Consider the following 26607-nt stretch of genomic DNA (forward strand, 5'->3'; position numbering starts at 1 on the left):
AGTATTTCTCTATGAAATATTCTATATGAAATAAAAAGTATTTGTATGATTTTCAGCCAACAATACTTGGCCTCAGTTAGATTCAAATAACATTTAATTTATCTGAATTGTAATCTTATTAAGGTGTGAATTTTACAAAATACACATTTTAATACTTCTATTCAGAACAACTGTAATGTAGTGAAATACTATTCAAATCAATAGCTTTTACTTACCAGTGAAGAAGTGAGATTTGAGAAAAAGAAATACAGAGCAAACCCCCACACAACTGCAGCGCTAACAATAACGAATATAGCGAGTCTGTGAATTTTCTCTTTATATCGCAACTGAAAATAGATCAAGAAAATACACATTCAAAATCAAATTATCCCTTCAAATACATGTATTAATTCTCTGACAGGTAATCACTTCAAAATGGCACTGATGCAAAATTATTGTACTGTACAAAATTACTGGAAATAATTAGAAACCATTATCTATGCTAAATAATAAAGCAAACTTAAGGAAAACCCTCAACAAAGTCTGTAAGTACATTAGTTGTATAAGCAGAAATGTACACTAATTTTAAACTGCAACATAAACTATTTTTCAAATAATACCATAGAAGAGTAAGGTTGTAAGCAAACTAGCTATAGTGTAAAACACCAAAGTAATAAAAATTCATACCTTCATGATAATGTAGAATGTACAATATATCATGAGATTTCCTATAAAAATTCCTAGTAAGAGTGTAGCAAAGTCCATGGAATGGTTCACAGCGCCATATATCGCACTGTAAGTAATACAAAATTTGTGGAATATTCAGTCTTTTAAATTCTCCTCTATGTACATGCCTCAATAAAGAACAAGACTATTGATTGGAACTTAAAATTCATTCTTTTAAAAAAGCCATATAATAGAGTTTATGAAATAAACTAATTTTTGGCAAACTGTAGGCTTGTATATCTTATTAGAGTTATCTCTCTTGTACACTGTACTGTTCATGTTTAGCGCAAGGGGAGGTAATTTTGATTGTTGAGTTACGCAACTTTGCATATAGAGGGAGTATATTGGCGCATTCTAGAAATTTCTTAAATTAATGGCTGGACAAGTCCAGAGTAAACAAAATTTCCCCACCTCCCACCCTGATGCATAATTTGTTAATGTGGGTGGGGGGGGGGGGGGGGGGGGGGGGGGGTAGATATGCTAATAGTCTAGTTGGCAGTTGATCGATGAAACTTGAAGATGATGTTGAAGCTAGTTAATTTTGATATGGGGGTGTTAAGTTCCCCATCTTTGGTGGGCCATATAATTGTGGATATTAAATGCATGTTGATTGTGATGTTTCATCATGTATATCTTGTTTATTATTGGTTGTATTTACCATTGCATATTATCTGTCATTTACATTAATAAATGGGGGTGTTAAGTTCCCCATCTTTGGTGGGCCATATCAGCTAAATCAAGCGGTGGCTGCACACATAAAAAGACAGCCACCACATGATAAGAGGCAGCCACCAGTTAAGTGGTGACCAATAAGTGGTCACTGCTTTATAAGTTAAGTGCTTGTATTAAAAACAAAAAACCTGCAGATGCCACTACATTCCAGAACTCAAACAAGTGAATATGCTCCATACTCCAGATACTTACATTGACCAGTTTATTACATTTCCAATCACCAATAAGGCCATTCTGTCCTAAAAGTATCATAAGCAGAAGTAAATAATACGAAATCAAAACATTTTCTACCTGTACATTAATTGCTTGTATGATAAGATTATAAATGTTTTTTTTGTACTCACCGGATACATGGGTTTTCTGCATCGTAATAAATCATATCTAACTGCCACAAACAGTCTTCTGCATATTCCCCTATCTGAAAGATGTGTCAGTTGTAATATTCCATGCAGTGAACATTGGTTTAACGTGATACAATTGTACCATCAAAAGTGGATGTTAAACTTTATCAAGAGGAAAGTTTCACCTATTTTCCATCTCCCCATGAAGTAAATGTGAACACTCAGGACTAAATAGAAAAACATGTAGACACAGGCAAATAAAATCCAGAAAATACTGGTCCCATAAATCTGAAAAAGATCAATAGCATGTCGTTTGAACTCCAGCTTAAAGCACAGAGTTTTGTGGTCCATTGTGTAAAATTCACAGCGAAATTAAGAAAAATCTCACATAAAGTGTACTAGTATTTCTTAAAGTTCATTCACATGGGTACTTACCACGCCAATGACTGCTATGAAAATGACAAAGGCCATAAGAAGGTAAGAAGTGTGTGCTTTTGCACTGATGTCAGGATGTCTAGTTTGGTAAATCTTTAGCATACATAGACAAGCTATGATGTACATAAATGAAGTGTCTGCAATGAAAATCAGAATATGATATGCCATCATATGAATTGATTTTGTTACCTGCAAGACAAGTAGGAAATCTGTCAACTAACTTTTATTCACGGCTACTTTATTTCGCAATTCACCTGTGGTAAACTGGTCTGCGGCAAGAAATTTTCACGATTGAGTCTTTTTCATTACAGATGACAGACATTCAAGGTCTGGTTCACGATGAGAAATATCCACAATGATGAGATTCTCACTCATCTTGCGAAATTTTATCGCACACGAATAAAAGTTGGTTTACGATAATCCCTAAATCGGATGAAAATAGGTCATTTTTAACAAAGACCAACTTGATATTACTACACAATGAAGAAATGTCTGCAAAACATCACTAATAGAAGGATTGAATGGGACAACACTATTATATCCTTTAGCCATTCTATAGCGTGGCCATAATGTTTACATTCAATCTGTATGAAACTATATTTAAAACAAATGTGAGTTCCTACTGTACCAAATTGAAAGTTGGAGTAAGTAGGACAAACATGATAGCAAGCACTCATGATGCCCTCCATGATCAGAGCAATCCCCATGGCAAAGAAAAGCCCAAAATGTTGCGGAATCCCCATCTCTTTCTTCATAGAACTTTCCAGCTGTACCGCTCGGTCGTAAATCAGTTTCCTGCAGAACAAACCAAATTAATTCTCATGCCTGCTTATAATGATATTCACTATAAAGCTGAACCTCCATTATGAAAGTTTTTATCTCAAGTACTTCCAACATCATACAAAAATATAGCAATTTTAACTTCTTACACAGAAAATTGCTGAAACACTCTAAACTTTAATCTAACAATGCAAATTCAATTTAATTCACACTAAATAAAATTCAATTAGGTTTTGCTTACTTTTAAACTTGTTGATAAAAACAAAAATTCTTTCTTCTATCAATTGCATTCTTTTAATATTTTTGGGAACCATTAAAATGTATACCTCCTGTACACCAGGATCAGAAAAAGAATTCCTAGAGACACATATCCTATATTGCTGAAGATGTTGTTGAATGAACTGACTTGTCCCCAAGGATGTGCACAGTTAAAGTTATAGTAGCAGATATCCAAGTCACCTGTCACATTTAATACCTACAAAACAACAAACATGCATGTACATTATACTTCAATTAACATGGAGCAGTGACTTGAACATAAATTTTTGTAATGCAGACTGATGAATGGGTTTGTAAGTACTATATACAGGGAAATATTTGCCCCCGTTTTATTTTTGTCCCTTTTACGCTCATTGTCAGTGGGCGAATTTAAGGCTGGGCAAAATTGGGGTTTTTTTTTTTCTTTTCTTATCTCTATTTTAAAACAACTGTGTCTGGGCAAATTTAAAACTGAGCGAAACCGTCAGCAAGTGCAGAAAGGTGAAAGTAACACGGGGTGAAAATAACCCTGTATACAGTAACTGTTCTTTCTTTTTCATAAACATCAACTTCTTTATAATCTAATATTTTCCTTTCCTAGTGACATTTAAATTAAAACAAGGAGTGTTAGCAATCTATTGATGGACAATCTTATTCAGAATACATATGTATTTCTATAGTATATTTGACCAAAGGAATTAACATATACTATTTGATGATCCACTAAATATAATTTGCTTAATATTATTTGGACTTTTGTAATTACTGAAGTGTGGTTAATTTCTTGATTTTTAGTGACTATCAAATCAAGTTTTTGTCAAATAAGAAAATACATTAGTGTTTCTCCGATTATAAATGAAAATTATGAAAAAAATGCAATCTATCATTGAAGTCAGTCGCCAAACTGAGCAAATTTTTATCACATGTACAATCAATCATCATTTCATCCCTAATTAGTAAAATATATACATGCATTCTTGACAATTCAAATTTGAGAGTACAATCGTGAAATAGCTCATAATCAGACTGTTGCATCTTGCAACTTTCAAAATCTTTTTTAATAAATCAGATGTTCAATAATACAACAATATATGATATGCATTAATTACTAAATGATTTTAGAATTTTACTTGTAACATGCAATTTGATTGGTTCATTTGACTTCATCAACATGCTTTATATCATGTAAACAAAGTGTCTGTTTAGTACCACTATATGACGTCCTAGGAATGACATCACAATACATTTGACTGTTTAGATTCCATTTTGTTGATACGACAACATTGGTTTACAATTCATATAAAATTCATATCTGCATTAGAAATATTCATCAAATAATAACAAATGCAGTTTACTCAGTCAAATTATAAGGAATGAAAGAAATTTTTACTCATTTTATACGATATAAAGTAAGTTGGGACAGTTTACACTTTTTTTATAAACCACTCCGTGATTTATAATGCATAAACTCCCCCAACTTACTTTATATCATATAAAATGAGCAAAGCTTTAAAAAATGATATCAAATTAACTAATAAATAAAATAAGAAAATGATTACCGATCTTCATTGACCATCTTTGCACATTCAGATTTATTTGCTAGTTGCTTACTTTTTGGTATGTAAAAACCAACTGCAGCACAGGAAGCCCATAGAATATAGCTATTGCCAACAAATTTCTGAAGAAAAAAAATGAGTTGATACCATAGATAAAGGAAATACCAAATTCACAACAACACATGATGATCGTACATTTCTCAAATGATACTATTTTTTCCCCTACACATTATTTTGAAAGTCATGTGGGAGTAGTTACAAGCTCTGGTTAACTTAGAACTTTGTATGTAAACAAAAGTCTGGTAAACAATTTTGAACATCTGCTTTCAGAAAATAGAAGCAAAATCTATGTGTAGCAGGACTTATTTTCATCCCACAGCTTTATAAAAATGGCATATTTTGAGGAGTTTTGGGTGACATTATAAAGGAAACACACAATAGTAAAACAAGAGGCCTATGGGTCATAACACTCACCCGAGTCACTTTTGGCTGTTCTTCAGAAGATTTTTAAAGGAATTAATGCCCTCTTTATCCCATGACAAATATTGACCACTATTATGAACCACAATTTTAAAACGGAACTGGAATCCAGACAACAAAAGAACGCTTCCATATCAATATTACATGTACTAACATGACCTTACAAATGATTTTTTGATGTTTTACTTCGAAACATTTTAATGTCACTTAATTGTTTTTAAATGTAAAACATCTGACGATCAAAAAGTGTTATCAATTTAAAACCTTTTTTCTACTTATTGCCAGACACTGCAATATATAATTGAATGTTGCATCTCTCTCTCTCAAAATCTCTCTTAATTTCTATATTATATACTTATATAAGCATGTAAAATTTTTGATTCCCTTATAATTGTGGACCCACCCTAATACTAGGGTCCACAATTCAATTAAATTGAATCTTCACTATCTGAGGATGATTGCATATATCATCATGGCCCTACTGCTCTTGAGAGGATTTTCAAAATCTTTTCCCCATATATTCCCTAAATAAAACCTGAATCAATATCAAGGCCTAAATCCTAAGGCATTGATTTTGAAGAAATTTTAAGATGCCCTACCTGAGAATGCATGCATAGTAATATACTCAATCCTTACCCCAGTGATCTTGAGAATAAGATTTTTTAAAGATTTCCCCCAGTATGTCTCATGTACAACTTTGATCCCCTATTGAGGACCAGACCTACCCCCTCCCTGGGGACCATGGTTTGAAGAAACTTGAATCTGCATTGCCTGAGGATGATTGCATATTATATGACATCACATACATTTCTTTTTTTTAAAGATGACCTCAATTTACATGTGCAACTTTAAATTTATGACCAAGGTTAGAGTTGTAGACAAAAAGGACCCAAAGAGAAAAGTCAGACCAAAAACAATATGCCCTTTTTTTAAAAAAACAAATCCAGGCATAAAAATGTTTTTCACGCTATATGTATCAAGAAATGAAGTGATAACAAGAGTACCACAAACGGTACATCATACGCCCGTCGGACAGTAGTGAAAAATTTTAATGCAATATCTGTATCCATAATCATGAGAAGTCCAGGAAATTATCTGACCTACTTTTGGTCTTACGACAGGCATATAAAAATGAAAACAATGAAATGCCTTTTTTTGTTGTTTCATCGGGTGATGAAGGTAGCTAGCATTGCAGAAAAATTTACTTAATCCACGTAAGCGGGTTATGAATTTTTACTGCAATGCTAGCAACCTTCATCACCCGATGAAACAACAAAGAAAGCATTTCATTGTTTAAATGAAACATAAGTGAAGTAATTATGATGGCACACATAATTAACCCAACAGATGGCAATGATTTACTCCCACATGACCTTAATAAAAATTATCGGTCCCATAGCCACATTTGATAAGAAAATCCCTAGAATTATAGATATTGTTACAGAGTTCCTAAAAATAATAGTAGACATTAAATTATGAAATAATGGAGATATCTGATTTCATACATTTATTCAACAATATATATTTATCATGTGATTGAATAATTCCAACCTTTTTGATTGGCTAATATTCATCAGACTAGAAAAAACATTAAATTCACCTCCACATGCTTTTGAGGTGAATATAACACTTGATCTTTCCAACAGCCGCCAAAAATAAATTGGAATTCTATACGATTATATAGTTATCATTTTTTGGTCGTCCAATGAAAACTTGCATCTCTAATAACTTCTGAGGTCTTGCACTCTGGCTGTTAACAAAGATGCTGACCAGATATTGTTTTGAGAGCTCTAGAAGCTGATTATGATGTTCTGAATTATTCAATCATATAATTAATTATTCACATCTTTTCAGTCAATACGATGGTCTTACTACCCTCAAATTCACCAATTTAAAAAATGTTAATATTTGTATAATGTTGCTAGTAAAACTTCCACATAACAATATTTTTATGACATCCATTTTAGATTAGAATTACCCCATATGTTGACGTAGTAACAAAATACTTACCTCCAATAAATGGTATAATTTCTGGCTTGCTTCTTGTATTTCTTCCTTGACAAGTCGTAAACAAATAGTTCTGTCTGAAAATTCCATGAAAACATGTTATTTACTCCAAACTAAGATTGTTTTCACAAGATTAATCCATTGCCATGTTCACTAGGAATTGTAACAACATGAATTTGATGAGAAATATGATGTATGTTAAGTGCTATGTTTTAGAATCTACATAACATTACATACATTCATCTTTTGAACATACAAATCACTCAAGATTACATATTACAATGTACTAATTATGAGTATTCACCTGCAAACTGAATGAAAAATGGACATATCCTATTTTTGCAATTTTTAGCTTTTTTTTTACATTGTACCTCATAATTTCTCTGTATGGCTCTATCAAATAGCCTGGTATATACAGAGGCTTAATTGCAATATTGATTAAATTCACCCAATCAAGTCCAGCAATTAATGCAAAGTTATTTTGTATGTTATAAGCATTTCTTCTTTTTTTATTTTGTTCTCAGTCTACCAATGATAACAATTACCCAAATGCCACCACAGTCTACTTCTGCTTATAGTGCAATGTATGACATTGCTTAATATTCCAAAAAAGGAGTTTGACTAGACAGGCAATTTTCACACTGGAGCTATCAAAATCTGAGAATCAAATCTTCTTCATTAATGATACAATTAACCATTTTTAGTAGATTTCTGTTACAATAATGCATGGTTTTGTGTCAGCAGAAAAAAGTCTAACATGATTTGAAATAAAATAATGCATGTGTGTGTGTCACTGTGTGTGTTGTGTTAATTGTTTCTTTATTAATAAAAATGTATGTGCTTAGATTTATAAAAAAAAAATAAAATATTAAATTATAGCAGAACAATTTGTAGCATATTATGTATTTCAAAGTACTCCATAGTTATTCATGAAAATCTGATTTTAGATATGTACAATCTGAAGAAAGTGAAGACCACTCCTTAGCTTAGTATATACTTGAATTAGTTCTTTAGCTGACATTACTGATAACATTTTACAGAAACTAAAGAGTTCTGATTGATTACCTGGTATTTAAACTTAGAGAAGTATTGTCTATCTTACAAATCAGTCCTATCTTGTAAAAAGACCATGATTTATCTCTGTTGAGGTTCAATTCTCAACTTTTAAGTTTATAGAAAAATCAATGACATAACTTAACACTTCATTCACTGCAAGACTGAATGCAAAACCACTACATAGATAATGTCTGATCTGACTCAAAACTATTGTCTGTGATCAGAAAAGCTAGAAATGAGGACATGTTTTCTTGATTTAGTGAACATTGTGTAAAATATAACTTACAACATGGCTGGTAAAGAACGAAAAAATTGGTCCAGATCAATGTCTGTGGGCAACATCAGCAGCAAGTTTTCCGTAGAGACAAAAAGGAACAAGCTGACAGCCCCTAGAAATGGTGTGATTCTTGGAAAGGGAAAGGAAAAATCAACAAAATCTCAAAACTCAACAGAAAACCTTATGAAACAAATTCATGAGCTAGTGATGGGAGGGGAATTCCCAAGTTCCTCATCAGTAACCTGCGCAAGAGATATAATTCATGGAATACAAGAATGCCGGGGGGAAATGCAGAAGATACAAGGACTCGAATCAACAGACACAAATTCTTTTCTAAATTTAGTGGATCAAATTTTGCAAGAAAATGGGAAACTCAAAAGTCAACTTGAAACAAAAGAAGCTGGGTATGAAACAATGAAAGCATTTTATAATGAAAAGTTAAGAGAGGCAAAGAATGAAGTTCAAATGAAAATCCTCGACTTCGAATCAGAGAAGCAAGACAATGAAGATCTAAAAAGAAAGAACAAAAATCTTCACTCCAAACTCACAGATTACGAGAACAGAATACACAATAATCAGCGCGATATCAGAAGTCTTGAGGAAGTCAAACAACAACTGAGTGATGAAAAATCGGGACTCAAGAAAAAGAACCAGAAACTAAAAGAGGCTAATGTTGAACAAATGCACAAAATAACAACACTGCATGGAAACTGAAAACCAAGAACTAAAAGAGAATTATGATCAACATGAAAAATCAAATGAAAATGAAAGCCACAAAGGAAAACAACAGAAGTTGAACACAATTGAAAATTGGCTCATGACCCATCCACCTGAATATACTGATTTTAATGGCGGGGATAATGAGAGCAAAAGACCGGCATCAGGAACTTCTGAGGGGGCAATTACCTCTATATCTCGCTCTGCAACCAAATACCTACATAGAACTAGAAGTAGCCAGAGTCTGGGATTAAGCTTTGCCAACAGCAGACCTTCCACAGTGAAACATTCAGAGAGACCTCACAGTGGTGACAGTACAAATTTCAGTTGTGCAAATACAGAAACTTCAACACTTGCCGAAAATTCAAGAAAAGAAGATTGGGAATTGAATAGGCCAGTCAGTGGGATTACAAGCATAAGCTTTGCAAACAGTGATCATATTGAAACTCTATAGTCTAATGGAAACTTACTTCAAATATTTTAAAAGTACATGTGAAATTTTAATTTGTACATATTTTACTTCCATTTGCTTTCAGTAATCTAAGAGAAATATAAAAAAGTTTAAGTATACTTTATGAGAACAAATCACTTTTCTTTTCATTGGTATTTATATCTAAATGTATGACATCATCGCACGTGACATGTTTGAGCATTAAACATTAATGTATATTATTGGTAATACATTTTAAAAGTATATCCATAGGACACATATATGCCACACTGTGGTTGTACAAAAAGGAACTAGCCAAAACTAGAACTGTCCTAATGGGACTAATACCCCCCGCCGGGCATATAAGATGATGGGAAATATTTAATTCAAGTATTGGTATTATTGTAATCTTTTCCACTGGTATAACAACTCTAAGTAGCTGCAATAAAGGCAGTTTACTATGAATCCCATTGCCAGGGATAGTTGAGATTATAAATACTATCTGACAAATAAGTATTCAACACACATGAGCCACTTTATGTTTTACCGAGAAGTCACAAGATTGCAGATACAGTATGTGGATGCCAAACCCGAAAATGTCCGTAACTTCCATAACTGTTAAAATATTTCAATGAAAATAGAAGATGCACAACTACATTATATATATAAGATGAGAATAAAGTTTGAATCAAATCTGTTCAACGGTATTAGAATTAAACTCTGGACAAAGTGAGCAACCCCCAAAATGAAAAGAAAATGTGCGTAACTTCTATAACTGTTAAAATATTTCAATGAAAATAAGAGATGCACAACTACATAATATATAGAAGATGTACATAAAGTTTGAATGAAATACGTCCAGCGGTATTAGAAATAAACTTCGGACAAATTGCGTCTACGGACAAACGGACGGACGGACAGACGGTCGGACAGAGGGACGGACAAAGTGATTCCAGTATACCCCCCCAAACTTCGTTTGCGGGGGGTATAAAAATCCAGATAGATGATGTCAAGGTCCTACACAAGCTACAGTAAACAAGAGGCCCATGGGTCTCAACAGTCACCTGAGTGTGCACATTTGTTAAATGGTCTTCAGAAATCATATTACTTGTATGCCTTTATACATCTCGCATTTTTATACTTGTACTAGATGATAGATATATTGGTATAACTATCATACACAACTGATATTCTTTTATAAGAAAGAATACAGTGAAATGGGACTTTCTATTTGAGTTCTAAAAGATTTGTTGAATGCAACCTACCAAGATTCCTTTCCAAAACAAAACATTTCAGTTTTTGTTTTATACATGTATATCATTTTATTGGAGATATGCAGTGGCAGTAGTGCTCAATATATCCAAGAGTAAACAAGATTTCTATAACATACAGCATATGATCAACTTAGCCCCACCCTGCGGCCTGAACCCAGGGATAATAAATTTCATATTGCTCATTAAAATAATGCAAACAGTTTGCTGTTTGATTTCCAGGGGTAAAGAAGACTTTCCTAAAATACACTGCATTTTCGACAGATTGTCAACTCAAACCTATCTTGAACCCTGAACCAGGTGTCGTGAATTTCACATTGCTCATTATAATGCAGTATTAAGTCTTCCCCGGAAGACATGTGTCGCCTGCTAGTTGATTCTATATGTAATATATCACGTATAATGTTGAAAAAGTAAATTATTCAAATGGTTTTTGTCAGTTTAATACTCCTTTTAAAGGTTTTGAGAATTACTAAAAATTCTTTAACGATAACTTAATTGAAATTGAAAGATGAGACATTATTATGCAATGGAATTTGTGGGAGAATCTGTTTGAAATTAAGACATTTATTAAATGTAGACTGAATGAAAACATATGTTTGAAAATATGTATCAACCTGTTACTGTGCTCTTCAAGACAATGGTAATAACCATAAGTAATTATGTTCCCCAAACAAAGTTTGGGAACATATTGTTTTTACTCTGTTTCTTATTATGTTCCCCAAACAAAGTTTGGGAACATATTGTTTTTACTCTGTTTCTTATTATTATTATTATTATTATTATTATTATTATTCTTTTTCTCCGGTACTTTTTTGTCCGGTAGTGTTCTCAGAAACTACAAAAGGGATCGATATGAAACTTTCCAGGATGATAGTATAGCGTTTGTAGATGTGCATAGTGATAGTCATTTTGTTTGCACGTGCATGCACGCGCGCGCACATGCATTGCAATTTTGGTACAAAAAATGGAAAATCAGAATATTGAAGGAAGCGATATAAAACCTAAATAGGATGATAGTATATCATTTGTACATATGAAAAATAATAGTTATTTTGCCAGCACGCGCACGCATGCGCGTGCACGCGCATTACAAAATTTGTACTTTAACTTTGGAATCAGTCTAACTTTTTTGTTGTTCATTGAAATGGCTTGAAATTCATATCATAGGTAGATATTGAGACCCTTAACTGATTTACATGGTCAAAATTACCAATTTGCACGCGCATGCACGTGCGCTTCATTTTGATTGGATAATGCTAAAACGTTTGTAACTATCTTATTTATGAAGCGAATGAGATGATATTCACAGCATACGTAGACAATATGTGTATCTATATGTTGGTGTAACAAAAAATGCCAACGCACACGCGCATGCGCGTGCAACGTTTTTTAAATGTTCAATTTATAAAGAACGATAACGTTTTTGTTTTTCATCAAATTCTATTGATATTAGGGGTTTAAATGTATCTTGGTACTCCTTACAAATTGCTGTGGTTAGAATGACTGCTCAGCACGTGCATGCACGTGTGCTGATTTCTGATTGGACGATTTTAAAATCGCAATAACTTCCTTATATTTGGTGGAAACGTTATGAAATTCATACTGTGGGTATATGATACAAATGCCTGTTGAACGACATCAACAAAAATTCGGAATCATACACGCGTGCGCGTGTATGCACGTGCAACGCTTTCTTTCATTTTTTGGTACTGAAATGACCATATTGAATGTACTACATGTAATTAAAGGCTAAAATAAAATGATTTTTTCCTATAGATTCACAAGGACATCACTTTTTAATTGGGGGAGGTTTGGGGAACATCTGTAACGGTCCCCGTTACAATTAGAACTAGTTATTATTATTATTATTATTATTCTTTTTCTCCGGTACTTTTTTGTCCGGTAGTGTTCTCAGAAACTACAGAAGGGATCGATATGAAACTTTCGAGGATGATAGTATAGCGTTTGTAGATGTGCATAGTGATAGTCATTTTGTCTACGCGTGCATGCACGCGCGCGCACGTGCATTGCAATTTTGGTACAAAAAATGGAAAATCAGAATATTGGAGGAAGCGATATAAAACCTAAATAGGATGATAGTATATCATTTGTACATATGAAAAATAATAGTTATTTTGTCAGCACGCGCACGCATGCGCGTGCACGCGCATTACAAAATTTGTACACTAACTTTGGAATCAGTCTAACTTTTTTGTTGTTCATTGAAATGGCTTGAAATTCATATCATAGGTAGATATTGAGACCCTTAACTGATTTGCATGGTCAAAATTACCAATTTGCACGCGCATGCACGTGCGCTTCATTTTGATTGGATAATACTAAAACGTTTGTAACTATCTTATTTATGAAGCGAATGAGATGATATTCACAGCATACGTAGACAATATGTGTATCTATATATTGGTGTAACAAAAAAATGCCAACACACACGCGCATGCGCGTGCACCGTTTTTTAAATGTTCAATTTTTAAAGGACGATAACGTTTTTGTTTTTCATCAAATTCTATTCATATTAATGGTTTAGATGTGTCTTGGTACTCCTTACAAATTGCTGTAGTTAGAATTACTGCTCAGCACGTGCATGCACGTGTGCGGAATTCTGATTGGACGATTCTAAAATCGCTATAACTTCCTTATATGTGGTGGAAATGTTATGAAATTCATACTGTGGGTATATGATACAAATGCCTGTTGAACGATATCAACAAAAATTCGGAATCATACACGCGTGCGCGTGTATGCGCATGCAACGCTTTCTTTCATTTCTTGGTACTGAAATGACCATATTGAACGTACTACATGTAATTAAAGGCTAAAATAAAATGATTTTTTGCTATAGATTCACAAGGACATCACTTTTTAATTGGGGGAGGTTTGGGGAACATCTGTAACGGTCCCCGTTACAATTAGAACTAGTTATTAAGGTCTTCCGTCTCCTGCGGAAGACCTTACTATTATTGTTCGCGTTCTTCTTCTTCATTATTATTATTATTATTATTTTCCTTGGTAGTACACGCGTTTTTCTCAGCCATTTCTCGATCGATTTTCACGAAATTTTCAGGAAAGATGTCTTTTGGTGACGAGACTTTGCTTGCAAAATTTCGTGCTTGACGTCACTTCCGGTCAGGAGTTATCTCTCTTTTAGTGACTTTTTGAAGGGCCTTGTTGTCCACACATCTCCTCGGTTAGTTTTGAAGCTAGAGTCTTGAAATTTCTACACAAGATAGAGTAAACATTTTAGAAGATTTGTGGGGGATTCGATTTTACCGGAGGCAATTTGCCTAAACGCTCGCCTGGACCTGAAAAAATGGATGCCAAAATTTTTCGCCGATTTCGGCGATTTTTGACCTTTGATCTCCAATATCTTTTTTCTTGCAAATATTTTGTTAAGACATGTAGAACAAAAGTTGTGCACATTTACGAGATCTTTTCGAAAATATCAAGATTTAGGGGCTAGCCCCTTAAATTAGGAATCTAGAAGGGCTCAAAGTCTAGATCAAATATCTCAAAAATCGTTAATATTTTGGTATAAGTCAAAGAACAAAAAATGTTCATCTCAACAATCCAAATCTATTCATATAAAAATTTAGGTCATATGTTACGTAATAAGGGATTTTAAGGGCCAAAACCATAAATTTTTTACCCCTTGTATCTCGAAAACGACAAATATTTTGAAAAGCAATAAAGAACAAAAGTTGTTCAGAATGATGATCTGAACAATATGCATATTTCGTTTTTACCCTATGTGGCCCCGTTAGGGAGCTACAGTTTGGCCCCTAAAAATTACTTCTAGAAATAACTCGAGAACGGTAAAGAATTTCTAAATACTTGTTGAACAAAAAATGTTTGAAATGTCATGACCTTTCTTACGATATCAAGCAAAAGGGGCTGACCCTTTAAATTAGGGGCCCAGAAGGGTCCAAAGGTTTATGAGAATATCTCAGAAACTATTAATATTTTGTAATAAGTCATTGAAGCGGAAATGTTCATCTAAACGAGCTTGTTCTTATCAAATCAAAAAGTAGGTCATATGTTACGTAATAAGGGATTTTAAGGGCCAAAATCATAAATAATTGACGCCTCATATCTTGAAAACGACAAATATTTTGAAAAGCATTATTGAACAAAAGTTGTTCAGAATGATAATCTAAACAATATGTACATTTCGTTTTTTCCCTATGTGGCCCCGTTAGGGAGCTACAGTTTGGCCCCTAAATATTTCTTGTAGAGATAACTCGAGAACGGTAAAGAATTTCTAAATACTTGTTGAGCAAAAAATGTTTAAAATGACAAGGCCTTTCTTACGATATCAAGCAAAACGGGCTGGCCCTTTAAATTAGGGGTTCAGAAGGGTCCAAATGTTTTTGAGAATATCTCAGAAACTATTAATATTTTATAATAAGTTGTAGAAGCGGAAATGTTCATCTCAACGAGCTTGATCTTATCAAATCAAAAAGTAGGTCATATGTTACGTAATTAGAGATTTTAAGGGCCAAAATCGTAAATATTTGACGCCTCATATCTTTAAAACGACATATTTTTTGAAAAGCATTATTGAACAAAAGTTGTTCAATGTGTCATAACCTATCGATCAATATCAAAAAATGGGTCTGTGGGCCTCATGGCTCGCCTGTAGAGTCGATTTTTGTCGATATCAGTCGATTTCAAAAACTTGTAACTGGTAAATATTTTGTAAGGACATATTGAACAAAAGTTGTTCAGTTTATCGAGATCTATCGATTGATATCAAGAAATAGGCCTATGGTCCTAATGGCTCGCCTGTAGAGTCGATTTTTTGTCGATATCGGTCGATCTCAATAACTTTTTACAGGTAAATATTTTGTAAAGACATATAGAACTAAAGTTGTTGAGTCTATAGAGGGCTAACAAATGGCATCAAGAAATAGGCCTGCGGGCCTTATGGCTCGCCTGGAGAGTCGAATTTCAAACGAATTTCACCGCAACTTTGCTTCAGAAGCTTATGATATGAAAAATTGATTATATCTAAAGTGTCTTAAAGTCGGAAACTAAATTGGGACTCATTTGTCTTTTTCTTTTTTTTTTTAACTCCGAGTGCATCAACAAATCGGACGGAAGACCTACTCGTTGCTCGCAACGAGATCGTGTCTAGTTATTATTATTATTATTCTTTTTCTCCGGTACTTTTTTGTCCGGTAGTGTTCTCAGAAACTACAAAAGGGATCGATATGAAACTTTCCAGGATGATAGTATAGCGTTTGTAGATGTGCATAGTGATAGTCATTTTGTTTGCACATGCATGCATGCGCGCGCACGTGCATTGCAATTTTGGTACAAAAAATGGATAATCAGAATATTGAAGGAAGCGATATAAAACCTAAATAGGATGATAGTATATTATTTGTACATATGAAAAATAATAGTTATTTTGCCAGCACGCGCACGCATGCGCGTGCACGCGCATTACAAAATTTGTACGCTAACTTTGGAATCAGTCTAACTTTTTTGTTGTTCATTGAAATGGCTTGAAATTCATATCATAGGTAGATATTGAGACCCTTAACTGATTTACATGGTCAAAATTACCAATTTGCACGCGCATGCACGTGCGTTTCATTTTGATTGGATAATGCTAAAACGTTTGTAACTATCTTATTTATGAAGCGAATGAGATGATATTCACAGCATATGTAGACAATATGTGTATCTATATGTTGGTGTAACAAAAAATGCCAACGCACACGCGCATGCGCGTGCAACGTTTTTAAATGTTCAATTTTTAAAGGACGATAACGTTTTTGTTTTTCATCAAATTCTATTCATATTAGGGGTTTAGATGTATCTTGGTACTCCTTACAAATTGCTGTGGTTAGAATTACTGCTCAGCACGTGCATGCACGTGTGCTGATTTCTGATTGGACGATTTTAAAATCGCTATAACTTCCTTATATTTGGTGGAAACGTTATGAAATTCATACTGTGGGTATATGATACAAATGCCTGTTGAACGACATCAACAAAATTCGGAATCATACACGCGTGCGCGTGTATGCACGTGCAACGCTTTCTTTCATTTCTTGGTACTGAAATGACCATATTGAACGTACTACATGTAATTAAAGGCTAAAATAAAATGATTTTTTCCTATAGATTCACAAGGACATCACTTTTTAATTGGGGGAGGTTTGGGGAACATCTGTAACAGTCCCCGTTACAATTAAAACTAGTTATCTGTGGGTTTACTGCTTAGTCTTGTTGTCTTTTTATATATCCAATTTACTGTTTCTCAAGAAAAATCATAATTAGTGCTGTTCTGAAATCACATATACTGTCCTTCAGTATGGGAATTACAAATACTGTCCTTTTGTACATAAAAATACTGTCCTTCAGTTAATCATAAAATAAAATCTTCAGCAAAAAATTTTTTTGCTGTAAAAAATTCTAAGTCCCGGCAAACAGGAAGTTGATAAGCGACAGATTCGAAAATGTCTTACACAATACAGTTGGCCACACTGATGCTCTGTGCCAAATATCAGGGAGTTGCCCCATGTGGTTCTTGAGAAAAGTGTGACAGAAATTTTTTGTGACGACGCCAGACGACGACGCCGGATAGTGATCCCTATATGTCGCCACTGCGTGTAACGCAGGTGACACAATCATACAGTTTGTCTGCTTGATGTCCAGCAGGAAAGAGGATTTTCTATTGCATTTTCGTACATAATGACCAATCTAGCCCTGTTCTGATACCTGAACCCTGGGGTCATGAATTTCAAAATTTTAATAGAGGGCTCAAAGCCCATTATGACCATGCAAACATTTTGCCTCCTTGATGTAAAAAAGTAAAGAAGATTTTCTACGATATAATGCATTTTTAATGTAATGCATTTTTAATATATAACCAACTTAACTCCACACAGGGTTATTAATAACCTTGAACCCCGGGTCATAAATTTCAGTTTTGGTACAGGGCTTATTGTTCATTCATATAATCAACCAACAGTTTGCATGTTTGATGTCCAGAAGTAAATTTTTAAGATTACATTAATTTTGATGGTTTTGGCCACATCCCTCAGACCCCAGACCCCAAATCCAAAAATATGAGATCAAGGTCAAATAGAATGTCAAGGTCTGAAACTTTTAACATGATTGCCATACTCTTACCATGATCAACACTACATGCCCAATCTACTACATGGCAACACATAAAAACACAAACATTGCTAAAATCAATTTCAATCAACCGCATGTATACTTCATATTTTAGAGCACTGAAAATTTACCATTGTTCTAGTCAACAGACTACTTGGCACAATGATGAATTAACACTATCAGTGTATATAAGGCCCTACAAAAATCAGTGATCCTACAGTAAACACACTTGCTGATTCACTTGTCTCATACACACTATATAAAGGTGGACAAAGGAACTTTTTCTAATGAAACAATGACCTAACTGACAAGATTTTTTTCAAAAGGAAATCGAGCTTAACTGTCATAAAACTTTGCCACTCTAACAAGTTTAAATTTTAAATATTCCAAACATTAATTTTTCTTTCATTTACCAATGTGGAATTATTTGCTCTATTGATCATGTAAACTGTGTAGAAACAATGAAAAGCTGAAGACATTTAATCTTGCTTAAATTGTTTAAATGAAAATACAGCCAAACTCAACACTTTGCTTTTCAAAAGGAGATCTAGAAATCCAAGACCAGACTTCAAATATTCCATATGCTAATTCAAATTATCAAAAATATTCCAAATAATTATTTTTTCCTGCAGGTGGACTCTAAGCCTAATTCAATCTGATTAAAATAAGATCTTTTGATCCGCTCCGTTATTGTTATGTCGCTACACTAGTGGAATCAAAACAGCTAATTTTAATTAGATTGAGCATAATTACCATGCTGACTTAAAAAAAGAAAAGAAACAAGAGGCCCATGGGCCACATCAATCACCTGAGTCCCATATTTAAAGATTTTCCCTAAATATTCACATGTAAAACTTTGATCCACATTGAATCTGCACTATGTCAGGAAGCTTATATGTAAATGTAAACTTCTCTGGCCCAATGGTTCTTGAAAAGAAATTTTTAAAGATTTTTCCTATATATTTCTATGTAAAACTTTTATCCCCTATTGTAGCCCCACCCTATCCCTGGGGGCAATGAATTTTAAAATCTTGAATCTGTACTATGGCAGGAAGTTTTCATGTACACAATATGTAAATAAAAACTTTTCTGGCAAAGTAGTTCCTGAGAAGGTTTTTAAATACATATTTCCCTAGAAACATTTGTATGTAAAACTTTGATCCCCTATAGTGGCCCCACCATACCCCTGGGAGCAATGGTTTTAACAAACATGAATCTGCATTATATCTGGAAGCTTACATTTAAATATAAACTTTTTTGATCCAATGGTTCTTGAGAAGAAAATTTTCCCTATATATTTGTATATAAAACTTCGATTCCCTATTGGGGCCCAATCCTACCCCCGGGGGGCCATGATTTTTTCAAACTTGAATCTGCACTATGTCAGGAGGCTTTCATATGAATTTCAGCTCTTCTGGCCAAGTGGTTCTTGAGAAGAAGATTTTTAAATGACCCCATCCTCTTTTTGCATTTTTGTGATTATTTCCCCTTTGAAGAAAGCAGAGCCCTTCATTTGAAAAAACTTGAATCCCCTTCACCCAAGGATGATTTGTACCAAGATTGGTTGATTTTGGGCCAGTGGTTCTGGAGAAGGTGAAAATATGAAAAAATTACGCCACCGACAACAACAACCGACAATGGAGAAATTTCGATCAGAAAAGCCCACTTGAGCCTTCGGCTCAGGTGAGCTAAAAACATGGGACATTAACTGTTGAACTCAATAACAAATGAAAACACAAAATTTTTCAAATAACACATGTGCTGCTGCCTGCCATGGCATCACTAATCATGCAGTACATCAAATGACCTTCACCCAACTAAAGGTTTACATGGCAAATATCAGTCATATCCCAACAGTTGAAAAGTTCTAGGGTGTAACAGTGGACAGGCAGATAAACAGATAGAAAGAACATCCCTGTGACTTTGAACTTGTCCAAATGTCCTAACCTAGACCTTCTGGTCACTGGAAATGATTCATTAACAGTACCTACCTTTGTCCTGAATACATCTTTTTCTTCATCAGCATCATTGAGGAAGTCAATCTCTTCAGAATCAATAGAGCTGACGGATTTGCCATCTGCCAGGTTGTTGGAGACGTTCCTGGCTGAAGATGACGTACTATCCTTAACCATGGTGCTCAGCAAGTCATTGTGATCATCATCAGCTAAAACATGATACAGTGATATTTGCATTTCTCTATATATTTGTGTTTTTGAGTAAACATGTGGCTATAATGAAGTATGTCCTTCTACACTGCATGTGTGTTGATGCAGAAAGTGTAGATTCTTAAATCATACAGGCAAAAATATGTATGTTTTATGTTACCCCAACTTTAATAAAACAATGTAAAGCACCATACATTTAATATATACAGTGTACATTATACAGATGGTACACATTTATATATAATTATATATATATATATATATATACACACACAGTGTACATTATACAGATGGTACACATTTATATATATTGGGGTTTATCCAATGTGGATAAACCTGGTTATTTTGTGCAGGTCATATTCAAAGCTCCATTTAAATTCTTGCTGTTTTAATTAATTTAAATCGGGTTCAGTAGGTATACTAGCTTTCACTTCCTTTAATCTGCGCATGTCTTCTAGATTATTCCTTTCCATTTCGTAGTTTGAAAGGTGCAGACGCACAATTATTTTTTCAATTGTAATCTGTAGTAATCCTGCGAGTTTTGGTCAGAGATGCTCCGGGCAGCGAGGAAAACAAAAGAAAAGAGTCTGTATTACAGGACAAAAGCAGTAAATTTAGGCTGTTTACCGTCCTAGAAAGCGGCGAGTAGCAGCTACTGTGACTCGTGCCAACGCCGCCATATTGCAACCTGATAGCTGATGAGATTGAAAATGCAGCTCCGGGGTGATGCAGGGTTCGAGACCGGCAATGTTTCAAGGTGCAGAGTGCGACACCATTGTTGTTACCAAATCGGCCTATATATACAGCACCGGCGGTGACGCAGACTACAATGCAGACGGAGGCACTGGTCGTGATTCAGCCTGTTTCGAGACTATAGCTCTATATCGACTGCCTTAACGTTCGATGATGCGGGTACAAATACTTACAGGTAAGGTCAATTATGACCCTTTAGGTAACTTGTCGAATCCTTTTTAGTGTAGCTGCGCTTCTCCACTTGCTGCTCATGTGCCACAAAACACAGGAGAAAAATATTTAATAATCACTTTGTAAATTTTCCAACCCTATTATCTCATGATTTTTTTTCCCTACTGCAACTCAGCAAAATCAAAAAAAAAAAAAAAAAAAAAATTTCACATGGCTGTATGCCTTTCTATATTTGTTTCAGTATACTTATCAAAATACAAGTCTCAAGGAATCCCTGTTTAGATATATGACACTGATCGAGAGGGGGGGGGGGCTGAAAAATTCAGAGGTAATTGGTTGGAATATGACATTCAGTTCCCACTAACTTCCGGCTGAAAAAATCGTACAATACTTCATTATGCTGGGCATCAGTTGATGCGGAATTGTGGATGATTTACATGCAATCACCCCCTTCTACAAATTTAGGATTTTGTCACAAGTACAGCGCAATGTTATGCTTATGTGTCCAGGGGTCCGTGTTTGCCCAATTATCTATTTTGTTTGCTAAATGCTTATAGGTTATGAGATTGATCACTGTTCGTTATCTTCACCTTGCATTTGCAACAAGCCAAATTGTAAATTTTTCCATGGCTGTATCAAGTTCAATGCTTTCCATCCATTATTCAAATGTCTCAAGAATAATGCTAATTCAGCGGAAGAAGTTAACGGCGGGGTGTAATAAATCTAATTATCTCATGATATTACAAAGCCCATTTCATTGTGTTTGTTGTCAAAAATTATTAATTTGTTGCCTCATTGGTGTTGTTCAGCTTAGAGTTTTAGTCTGCTTTACAAGGGCAATTTTTACATGAGTTACAGTGAGCGAGGCGGTGGGATAAGTCCGATTAGGTGTTGATCATGTTACTGCATCTTGAGATACTATTCAGTTTTTATATCAACTTCAAAAACTGACCAATCTGGTTTGGGGGCAGTTGTACAGGTCTGAAGATCAAATCATACAGCATCAGGACTCGAAATTAACATATGCCCGTCAGTACATGACTGGTTAGAAGTGTGACGAACTCGTTGACATTTGTTCCAGTCAGTCCGATGGGTCTGGTCCATTTTTTAAATCGTTATTCTGGGAAATATACTTCTGAATCTTAAACGCGCATTTGACATTCCTCTGTAAATATCAGGTGAACCCGATTAGTAAATATCAATCTCGCTTAAATATTATAATATTGTCTGAGGCATGTTGAGTTAAACTATGTATTTCAATTTAATGATATTTGTGGCGGATCTGATTTTTTTTTTTTTTTTATTACACAAGTGCATTTATTTCAAGCCCTGATTGTTGTAAAATCAATTTCTTATTACATTTCAAGTTCATTTACTTATTATCAGTGAGTCATTTATTTTTTTTTTAGTACTTTCATGTTTAGATAGACACATTCCGCATGTTTTTTTTGGGTTTTTTTTAGATTCTTTTTCTCTTATTCTGAGCAACAAAAGCATCAAGGCATTAAAGCTCTGAATATACATGTAGTCACTAGCATGAAATAAGTATAATTTTGTAAGAATAGGTGTTAGGAACTGCAAAAAACCTTAATGTTTTACTGCAGACTTTGGGTGTTATTTTGTTAGGATAATACTGGGAGTTAGTATGTGGTTTGTTGTTATAGGCTTTTCCTTTCCAAGTCCTGTTTCAAGGTGTTGTAGACAGTAGTAGGAGGTTTTATACTTAGTGTATATATTTTTCAGGGTCAATCATTTTTGTATAGTTTATCTTTAAAAGTTATACTCTACGCAGATCAGGATGTAGCTCGTTCTTTTTCGAAATCAGTAGGGACATATTCAGATATTTTCATTCTGTCACATTTTCTTGCCTCCCTTACAAACACTTCATTTTGTTGATTCATTTCAACTTTCATTCTATTTCACACTTTGTTATTTTCTTATTCAATTTGTTATTTGCCATCATTTACAATATTAATCAATCCTAAATCATTCATAAGTTGTAAATTACTGGTGTTTTCATTCGGATGTGTTGACCATAGTTCAGAAATAACGATATTTGGGTTGAATTTTACTAGAGCCAGTGTTACACTAGCAGGGCATTTAATCACCTGAGTAATTGTCCCTGATATACCGGTTCTGGTTATAGAATTTTTGGTTGTTGTGACCCTTACAACAGAATCTGGGTTCCTGTGGCCAAGATTCTCGTTAAACATTAATGAAATATGTTCAATTATTTCTGGAAAACTGGTGGACTGGTAAATATTTCTGCGGACTGGTTGAAATTATAAAAAGTCAGTTTCAAGTCCTGAGCATTGGTGTTTTAAGTTTGCAAAATTGTTCTGCTTTAGCTAAACATATGCAGAAAATGTTTTTCTTTTCACGCCTGAACTCAAAACCCTTAACCCAATACCAATTTAACATATTCAGTCATCTGACTCTTCACTCCCATTCATTTCGGGGGGGGGGGGGGGGGGGGGGGGGGGCAACCTGCTTCTATATCAAAGGAGGCAACTATTAGTTACCGAGTCATTAGTGCATTGCAAAAGGCTTTACTCAGGCAGGATGGGGTTCTTATAAATCACGTAATCAATACGATCATCGGTGCATTGCGTCGCTGTTGGTGTGGCGTTTCTTTGCCTGCATTCCCCTGATGTTGGAAGTCGGCCCCGGGACGCTGTCTTCGGATTGTAGTTGATTGGGGTGGAATTCATCTTTTTCATTGTCAATGCTTGTCGTGTGTCATTTTGCAAGTGCAGTTTGTCATTCGGATTGCATTGGCAAAGTGGAAATTTAATGTTTTTCATTATATATATATATACACACACAGTGTACATTATACAGATGGTACACATTTATGTATATATATATATATATATATATATATATATATATATATATATATATACACACACACACAGTGTACATTATACAGATGGTACACATTTTTATATATATATATATATATATATATATATATATATCCAAATTGTGTTTTTAAAAAAAATCACAGTGTCCGGTATAAAATATTAAAAGAAATAGAATAAACAGTACACAAAGTTAAAAATTTAACGCAAGCGCTTTCATTTTATAATCCTCAGGCGTTACATTTTAAAATAGTTTTGAAATGGTTTGACGTCATAAAGGCGTCCTAACATTTCACGTACATAACGACGTCATAAACGAATGAAGGGAAAAGGATTTTACGTTAAGCATATTATGACGTCATAGATAATAACAGTAAACATATTTTACAGTAAGCTATTGAGAGCCGGTTTTAAAGTCTTAATAAAGTGTCTTTCTTTTTTTCTATTGAGTTCTCTGGCTTTCTTGATTCCGTCGTTTATAAGTTTGATTGGATAATTTAACAACAAGGAATTTACGGTAAATTCAGATATGACGTGCTCCACCAAAAATTTAATTTATGTTATAACATGTGCTGGCTGTGGAAAACATTATATCGGTGAAACTGGAACTACTCTGCGAACTCGTATACGAGTTCATAAACAACACATTTCAGCACCCGAATACAGAAAAATTAAAGTTAGTGAACATATAGATGTGTGTGGCCACGGACAATTCAGTGTATTTCCGTTTTATAAACTGTATACAGAAAATACTATTTCCCGACGAGATTATTTGCGAATACACACAGCTGCTAAGAGCTTTGTTCTGGCCACGGGCGCCTTGCGGGAGATGTGAAAATGTGCCGCAGGCCAAATAATCAAGATAAGGGTGGAATTTTAAGAAAAGAAAAAAATGTCAATATTTTCCCCCCTGATACTTATATTGTTTTTCAGCATTTTGAGCCAATTCCAACGATACCAAACACTATATATTATGTTTTTAAAAAAAACCTGGTTTTGAATTTTTTGTTTTAGTCTTCTTTATTCCTTAAAATATTCTTAAATTCTATGTTTAAATAATGCGTACTTGCAGGCAATTCTTGTTTTGAATGCGAATTAGTAAATTCAGTAAATGAAAAACATACATGCACAACATGTGATAGGGATATTTAATAATTACCATGTGATGTGATTCTCTCTCTCTCTCTCTCTCTCTGACAAATGCGCTGTTTAACATAATTACTTCCATTATATTGTGTTGATATGCATCTTGACAATTATAACTTGATCCAATATAGAAATTAGAGCATTGTTGATGATTAACAAATTGGAATTAATTTATTACATAATTAATAGAAGCAAAAATACAAACCATCAAATGATTTATTTTTAAAATCCCGAGTTAATTACATTTGACCGATTCATTAAAAAATAAAAGGTCATCGGGAGTGTCTGGATAATGCAATAATTTTTGTATAATAAGTATATACCATGCAAATTCCTAGGGTCTTTGTCACAGTATAACTAAACTACGGTTAGCTAGTTTGGGTTTTGACTTCTTATGAAAAGTATGAAATATATTGGGTCGGCGCGATATCAGATCTAGTCTAAGATCATGGGTATCTTGCGCCGGCCCAATATATTTCACACTTTCCGCCAGAAGCTAAGCACTTTTGTTGATTTCAAATACACGGATTAGCTGACCCCCATTGTTCTACTGATGCGAAAACCCCTTCGAATTTGCATGGAATGTACAAGTTATACACAGGTCATCATCGTTATAGTCATACATCATAGTACCGCTAACCCGACAAACATTTTTTAAAAAATTTTGAATAAGTTATTGAATGACGAAGTATAACCAAACTGCAGATTGAACTATATAGAGCCCCGTGCTAACATTACTTATATTGTTCAATGTATCAGAAGGGGTATGTTGTCGGTTAAGTTGTGTAAAATTCTTGACAAGTAATAAAATAACAACAAGAATGGTGCTTAAATTGTCCGCTTACGAAAACCTTAAATTGGGAACATGTGTGTGTGTGTGGGGGGGGGTAGTAGTCTGAAACTGTCTCAATTCCCCATTCCGACTTCAATTTCTTAAATCGTGCAGTGGGTAGGTCGCTAAAAGCTACAAGGCTAAATCCTTAACTTTCAAATTACACACTCTCCGATTCTACGTGCTTGTAATCAATATTTAAGGATGTAAATCCTCGGTGTCAAATGCTACTAGTTCATGAAAAAAAAGACTAATATCAATATAAACAGAAATAACTTAACGATTATTTGCTTTTATTCATATACGCTATCGATTATTAAAATCTTTAATTTAATCTTTAGATGCATTAGATAATGAAAGCAACACACACACAGAGAGAGAGAGAGAGAGCATTGGTAATCATTGATTATGATATTCATGAATGTATGCAGATACGGGAAGTTTAATACGTTCAGTATAAATCTTGAAAGGACAATATC

General features: G+C 34.1%; 1 protein-coding gene across 1 annotated transcript in view; it reads right to left on the reverse strand.

The window, feature by feature from the left end:
* The window catches only part of LOC125678691 (SID1 transmembrane family member 1-like), a 69054-nt gene that overhangs the window by 25499 nt on the left and 16948 nt on the right, over positions 1–26607 (reverse strand). Inside the window, exons 10-20 of the mRNA XM_048917332.2 lie at positions 20189–20361; positions 7298–7371; positions 4863–4929; positions 3320–3468; positions 2842–3008; positions 2214–2350; positions 1964–2066; positions 1782–1855; positions 1630–1676; positions 667–772; positions 216–326 (exon numbers count right to left, since the gene is read on the reverse strand). Coding sequence (XP_048773289.1) covers positions 216–326; positions 667–772; positions 1630–1676; positions 1782–1855; positions 1964–2066; positions 2214–2350; positions 2842–3008; positions 3320–3468; positions 4863–4929; positions 7298–7371; positions 20189–20361 — 1208 coding nt within the window. The remainder of the gene's footprint in view (positions 1–215; positions 327–666; positions 773–1629; positions 1677–1781; positions 1856–1963; positions 2067–2213; positions 2351–2841; positions 3009–3319; positions 3469–4862; positions 4930–7297; positions 7372–20188; positions 20362–26607) is intronic.

This window comes from Ostrea edulis, chromosome 2 (genome assembly GCF_947568905.1).
Source record: "Ostrea edulis chromosome 2, xbOstEdul1.1, whole genome shotgun sequence".
Lineage (NCBI taxonomy): Eukaryota > Metazoa > Mollusca > Bivalvia > Ostreida > Ostreidae > Ostrea > Ostrea edulis.